The sequence below is a fragment of the Penaeus chinensis genome, chromosome 24 (genome assembly GCF_019202785.1).
Source record: "Penaeus chinensis breed Huanghai No. 1 chromosome 24, ASM1920278v2, whole genome shotgun sequence".
In the NCBI taxonomy this organism is placed as follows: Eukaryota; Metazoa; Arthropoda; class Malacostraca; order Decapoda; family Penaeidae; genus Penaeus; species Penaeus chinensis.
The window spans coordinates 11,459,418-11,466,494 of NC_061842.1; the positions used below are offsets into that span (position 1 = coordinate 11,459,418).

The 7,077-nt window shown below is 42.7% G+C and overlaps 1 protein-coding gene across 2 annotated transcripts in view; it reads right to left on the reverse strand.

Moving 5' to 3' along the window:
* Nucleotides 1-3,800, reverse strand: part of LOC125038137 (probable G-protein coupled receptor CG31760) — a 75,324-nt gene extending 71,524 nt beyond the window's left edge. For both annotated transcript variants that reach the window (XM_047631451.1, XM_047631452.1), the window contains exons 1-2: nucleotides 3,626-3,800; nucleotides 2,712-2,935 (exon numbers count right to left, since the gene is read on the reverse strand). In XM_047631451.1, coding sequence (XP_047487407.1) covers nucleotides 2,712-2,935; nucleotides 3,626-3,790 — 389 coding nt within the window. In that variant the 5' untranslated portion in view covers nucleotides 3,791-3,800. The remainder of the gene's footprint in view (nucleotides 1-2,711; nucleotides 2,936-3,625) is intronic.
* Nucleotides 3,801-7,077: the final 3,277 nt, after the last annotated feature.

The following is a 7,077-nucleotide window of genomic DNA, read 5'->3' on the forward strand; positions in this document are numbered from 1 at the left end:
AAGGAGGGTTGGCTGTAGGAGCAACGAATGAGTGAAGTGAGGCGTGTGTGTGATAGATTGTGTTAAAAGGATGTTGAGTGAAAAGTAGAGGCGAAAAGGATGAGGTAATAGGGTGGTGCTTATGTTTATGAGGTTTCAGTTGCATACGAATTATGTTTATGATGAACTGATATCAGGCATTGTGGTGGCATAGCATCATAGTGGTGTAAATACATTTCATATAATTTTTAGAAAATTGCTACATATCACACACACACACACACACACACACACGCACACACACACACTAACACTAACACGCACATGAATACAAACAAGTACACAAGGGAAAAGTTACACAAACACACACATACAAACAAACATCCCAACATATACACACATCCTCGACTGTCTCTTTGTCTTCCCTCTTCCTTTTCTCTCTTCCTCTCTCTTCTCATATCTTTTCATTTTTATCCTGTGTGTTCGCGCGTGACTCTCTAATTTGTATGTAAGAAAGAACGGCAGAAAGAAGAAGAAATCAGACAGGTTTCATTTCTGGATATCCCTAAGGTAAACATGCAACCTGCGCTCCTCAACTTCTGCACGAGAGAAATAAAAAAAAGTCTCTGGAGAATTTTAGCATTACTAGAAACGCTGTGTAGGACCTAATTAAGGAACTTGTAGCTAGTTTCGGAAGATATGCAAATTAGCCCAAGTGCCTTAATCTACATACAGTATATTCATAAGTACATTTGGTCACCATAATGAATCGTTCGTTCTCAGTGATTAATGTTTGATAAAAGGATTACCTATACAAATAGAGTTAGAGGGTAGTGGTTTATGCATTTGGTTTTATGATAATGTTTATAATCTGAAACAGTTTACGATCCTACAACCTATTCATCTGTTATCTGTCTCTATCGTACTGATGAAAAAATAACGCATCTATCTATCTATCATATCATTAGATTGATCTAAAATCAGCACTAAATTACCTATTTCATTATTAAATGGATCTAAAACGTCTGTTATTTATTTGACTGTTATATCAATCTAAAATCAACTTATTAGTCAACGACCCAATCCACTGATCATGACCAAGTGAAAAGACGTATCTGATCTTGCCGAAAAAAATATGCCATTGCTTACTTCTGGTCTAATGAGGAACGCCTAAGTTTTCATAATCGGTTTCGCTAAAGAAGCTCTGTATTTTTTTTTTTTTTTTCTTATTCCCCCCCCCCCCCTACTTTATGCGACGATTTCACTCCATTCGTTCCAAGTTACGAGGAAAGTTTTGCTAAGAAACTGTTCCACCGAAGTTATGGACGCCTGATGCTGACAATGTTATATATATATTATGTTTTTCTCTCTTCCTCATAGTTGCTTCCAAAAGATGGTCCGCGATATGACTAATTTTAAGAGATTTGAAATTAGAAATGTGTTTTTATTTTTGTATTATGTGCCTGTGACTATACGTGTGTATATTTGTAAGTTTGTTTGAGAAGAGGAATTTTATGTTACATATAACATTCTATGTTACATATATATGTCTTGGCATGTATTAGTTTTGCATATATGTGAATGTATATTCATGAATTCATAAATGATCTACTATTGTGCATTCCAATCAGCTTGATTGTCTTTGTGTTGCTAATATTACCAAATGGAGTGAAGTTACTTTCTACGGTTTCAATGTTACTCTCAACGATCTATCGCAATACAAACGAGCACTACCGAGTTATGGATCGTAATAGTGTATATCATTACGACTTCCTCGTAACGTGAGATGGCTTAGATGCGTTTTCGTTTGTGTGTATCTGCGTGTATGCGCGCGCACGCGCGTGTGTACACACTAACCGCTTAAACAAGCACGGATCCCAGTTCACGAAAACGATGATCGCAAACGACAAAAAAGGAGAGCTAATTAGCATGACTTCCAGTACTCAGGCCTCGCCCCTGCCGCCGCTTCCCACAGAAAGCGCACATAACTCTCAATATCGGATTCGAGGAGGTGATCGTGATCCTCAAGACACTCGAGGGCGAATGAGGATCATGAGTCCTTAGGGTCTTAAAGTAAGATTTACTGCCTCGAATGGCGCTACAACACGGGGGGAAAATGGCCGAGAATGCTCAAGACTCGAACAGAGAGAGAGAAATAAAAAGATGAAACAGACAAACAGACGAACAAACAAACGGAGACTTCTTATTTTGCTTTCGTCCTTTTTTCTGGAATCAAGAAGTTTTGAGTCATAAACAGAATGGACCATAAACAATCTGGACGGCTGGAGTGGAGGGGCGACTAGGGAGTACCTGATTCGGGTTCACTCCGGTCATGACTTGGACTCTTAACTTGAAGAATTTTATGGGATGAGATCGAGATGCAGTGAATTCTAAAGCGGGGGATTTCTAGACGAGATACACACGGAAAGGCCTTTCGGGACCATGTTTTGCTCTCTTTCTTTCTGTTTAGTTTGTATGTTTATTAATGATTTATCTGGCCTTCTTTCTGCCTCTGTCTCCTCTCTATCTATGTCTTATGTCTCACTCTCTTTCTCCTCTTTACCTATCTATCTATCCTCTCAATCTCTCTCTCTCTTTCTCTGTCCCTCCCACTCTCCCTCCCATGACATGGCCCTCCATCATGAATTTCCTTCCCTCTATTCATCCTTTTTCTCTTTTCTCTCTTTCCTCTTTTCCTCACCACACAACACACAAAGTCCTCAACGCCTCACCTGATTTTCGGCGCAGTGTTAACGTTGGTGTTTCCGCCAGGGATCAGGTCAGTGGTCAGGGGCACCGTGTAACTCAGGAGCCATCGCTTGGTGTCGCAGTGGTAGTAGGGGTACGTCCACCACCCTATGAACACTGGGTTGCTCAAGTTCTTCTGGAATTTGGTTGAGTTCCATGTCTGATTGTAGACGTCTTCGTACCAAGGGAGGTATTCGACACCGGTTACCTGTAAGAATTGAAAAAAGGGGGAAATAAGTCTTTGTTTACATTCGTTTGGGGGAGTTGAATGGTTCGAACTGAATGTAAAGTCTCGGGTGACAGTGTGAGTGTTCATATTACGTTATGTGATTGATTAAATGTTGGAGGCGGTAAGGTTTCAGTTTTCAGATGGGACCAAGGATAGGGAGGTATGGAAAGCAAAAGATTGGTCTTTAAATCTCTCTTTCATTTCTCTCTCTCTCTCTCTCTCTCTCTCTCTCTCTCTCTCTCTCTCTCTCTCTCTCTCTCTCTCTCTCTCTCTTTCTTTCTCTCTCTCTCTCCTTTCCCTCATCTCCCTCTCCCTCTTCCCCCTCTTCTTCTCCTCCCTTTCCCTCCACCTCTTCGTCTCCCTCTCCCTCTCCCTGTCCCTCTCCCTGTCCCTCTCCCTCTTCCCCTCCCTCTCCCTCTCTCTCTCCCTCTCCCTCTCCCTCTCCCTCTCCCTCTCCCTCTCCCTCTCCCTCTTCCCCTTCATTTCCCTCCCTCTCTCCTTCTCCCTCTACCTCTCCTACATCTCCGTCCTCCTCTCCTTCTCCCTCTACCTCTCCTACATCTCCGTCCTCCTCTCCTTCTCCTTCCTCCACTCCCTCTCTCTCTTCCTTAGTCCCTCCCTTTCTCCCTTTCCCAAAAGAAGGAAGAAAAAAAGCTGATCTGCACTTACCTCCGTTGTGGTGTTCACCTTCGGCGGGTCTTCAGTGGGCGGGTAATGTGGGTGTGAGCGTTGGGTACTCGTGAGACGTACCAAAGTCCCCGTCGTGGTATCCCTCACCAGCACCCGCGCGGCTTCTATGTGCGCCTCAGACAGTAGCATGTTCCTGACTGTCATTTCCAGCAGCCCTGTAGAAGGAAACGGCAGTGCTGTGATTTTCATTCGGATGTGGAAGTGTTTGTTTATGTGTGGGTTTGTCTTGTTATTGGGGCTCTGTGGGTATGCTTGTAGATGTGAATTTTGTTTTATAGATGAATGTTAGTGTTGTTATTGGCGTTGATATTACTTATCAAAAGTATAATTGGAGGGAAAGGGTTCTGTAAGACTAAAATACTGCGTGTTTACATACTCAGTTGATATGTACAAACACACATACACACACACACACACACACACACACACACACACACACACACACACACACGCCTTCGTTTCTAGTTATCTACAATAACTGACTCCTGTTCTAGAGTAATTAATGAGTAGCATTCACTCTTCAACACGAGCATTTCCCCTTTTGTGCGCCCCAAGTTGTAAGAGGAGAGTCATAATTACAATTATGTGAACTGAAGCATTTTTTGCCGTTGGTGAAAGGCAAGCTAAATGTACAGCATTTGCGTAGAAGTGAGGAGAGACACACATACTTCTGGCGGATTTCCGACTTAAGAAAGACAATATGATTCTCTGATAATGAAATTCCTCATTCAAAAAGATAACGTGAAGCATATATGAAAAAGGGTCATTTCATTCTTATAAGGGGATAGAAAACTCATCTTCATTCTAAGCGAGTTATTAGAGTAATGCGGAAGTCTTTTCAAGGAGAATCGAACCAACAAACAGAATCCTCCTACAAAAAGAGGCGGGCAAGAAACACAATAACGACGCCATACATGATGGATGCAAAATACATAGACTCGCACAGAAACGCTTCCTCCTATTGAATTTCCATCGCTAGCTTTTGTTGCCTAGGAACTTGTCGGGGACTGGTTACCTTTTCTCGGCTCGATACAGTGTCAACATTCGGGTGTTAGAGTAGATCTGACATGTTTATGTACTACTGAAAGGCTCAATGGGGTAGTTTAGCTTTACTTGTATTCAAAGTCGGGCCGTCACCTTACACACGCACATAGACACACAAATGTATGTGTGTGTGTGTCTAACTATATATATATATATATATATATATATATATATATATATATATATATATGTGTGTGTGTGTGTGTGTGTGTGTGTGTGTGTGTGTGTGTGTGTGTGTGTGTGTGTGTGTGTGTGTGTATTTGTGTGTGTGTGTGCGTGTGGGGGCACATGTATATATCCTTTGATCAAACTAATCCTTTATCTAAATTAGACATGAATGCTATTTTACAGACCTACTACACACATCAAGTGGGCAGCAGAAGGTGTGTGTATCGTACGATGATAATGGACATTTGTAATGTAAACAAACCGTGGAGCCGAAAAGACTGCTTAAAGGTTAACAGGGGAAAGAGGGAGGATGGTAAGAGAGATGAAAGAGGATAAAAAGACTGTAGGAAGAGACGAAGGGGAGAAAAAGAGAAGGAGGAAGAGATGGGAGAGGGAGAAAGGCGGAGGCGGTGAATGGGGGGGAGGGGTGACGAAGAAGAGGGTGAGTACGGAAAAGAGGAGATGGAAGAGGGTAGACGCAGGTGTAAAAAGAGAGAGAGAAAGAGGGGGAGGTGAGGAGGATCAGGGTGAGGAGGATGAGATAAAGGAAGGAGAAGAGATGAAGAAGGAGAAGAGGTGAAGAGTGAGAGAGTGATAGGATATGAGTGAAAAAAGAGAAAGACAAAATCAAAGGGAAAAAAGCTGAGAATTTTGAGGAGAGAAAGAAGATAAGAACTCGAGGGGAGAAGAAGAAGAAGAAGAAAAGAGAGAGAGAGAGAGAGAGAGAGAGAGAGAGAGAGAGAGAGAGAGAGAGAGAGAGAGAGAGAGAGAGAGAGAGAGAGAGAGAGAGAGAGAGAGAGAGAGAGAGAGAGAGAGAGAGAGAGAGAGAGAGAGAGAGAGAGAGAGAGAGAGAGAGAGAGAGAGAGAGAGAGAGGGAGGGGGGGGCAATGACAAAGACAAAGAAAACAAGAAAGAGAGGATGAAAGACGGATAATAACGGGGGAACCCATAACCCCACAGCTCTAGCGGAGAGGGAGGAGCGTGGCAGGCCGGCCCACAGCCTCAACAAAAGGGTCTCCTGTCACCGTTGAAACCATAGAGACTAATCACCCGTGCCAGCGCCACTAGTGCTTCGGGCAAATCCTTTGTTGGATGGCACTTTTTGCTTCCAAGGTACCGGGAGTCAGTCGTCCCGGTAACAAAGGGGAGGCAGGATCCGAGGGGGGAAGGGGAGAGAGAGCTGGATTCGGGGCGGAAAAAGGGAGGGAACTGGATTCGAAGGGAGAAAGAGAAGGGAGTTCGATTCAAGGGGAGGGAGAGACTGGATTCGAGAGGAAAGTGGAGGAAGGACAGAGAGAGGAAGAACTTTGGATTTAGGAGAGAGAGAGAGGAGTGAAAGGGCTGAGGAAAGAGAGGAAAAGAGAAGAATTTGAAAGGAATAGGGAGAAAGCTGGATTCGTAGGGAAAAAAGAGGAGAGACTAGATTCGAGAAGAAAGCAGAGGATGGAAGGAGAGAGAAAGAACCTTGGATTTAGGGGAGAAAGTGGAAACGAGAGAGAACTTCGTTCTGAGGAAAAAAAGAAAAGAAAAAGAGGAGAGACGAATCCATGGGGAAAAAGGGGGAGATTTAAATTTACGGAGTGAATATGGAAGAGAAAGATCTGGGAAAAGGGAAAAAAGGTTACTTTGAGGGGAAAAGGGGGAGAGAAAGAGAGTATAGTAGAGAAAGAACAGGATTCGCGGGGAGAGGCAGACTGTTGCATACGAGGAGAAAAGAGGGTAGGTGCACCTCCAGGGCATTGCACTTACTACTGTCACCAGTGTAATAGTGTGGAGTTGAGTGCGGACAAAACAGAATTGCAACATAGCAAGCTTAGGGAAAGAGACAAAAGTTCTGCAAGAATCCTCTTTATTAGGAAGCCTTGTTATGCGTGCAGAATATGCTACAACAGTGAGATGTTGCTCCCACCATCAAGGAGATTTAGCATTTTATTACAAGAATGATCTATCGATAATTATGGAAAGTGTGACTTATTTGGTAGTACTTGGTAGACTTGTACATGAAATGCAGGGAATGAAAAGCGACATCTTGACCTCGGGAAAATTCGCGAGCAATTGTGATATACAATAGATAGCAATGTTATGTAAACATGAAGTAATGGATCTAGTTATACGTAGAAATGTATGTAGCAAGAAATATATGTGACAAAAAGAATTACATAAGAGATAATGAACCATATGATAACCAATACAAATTAAAGGGGTATATATAGAATATA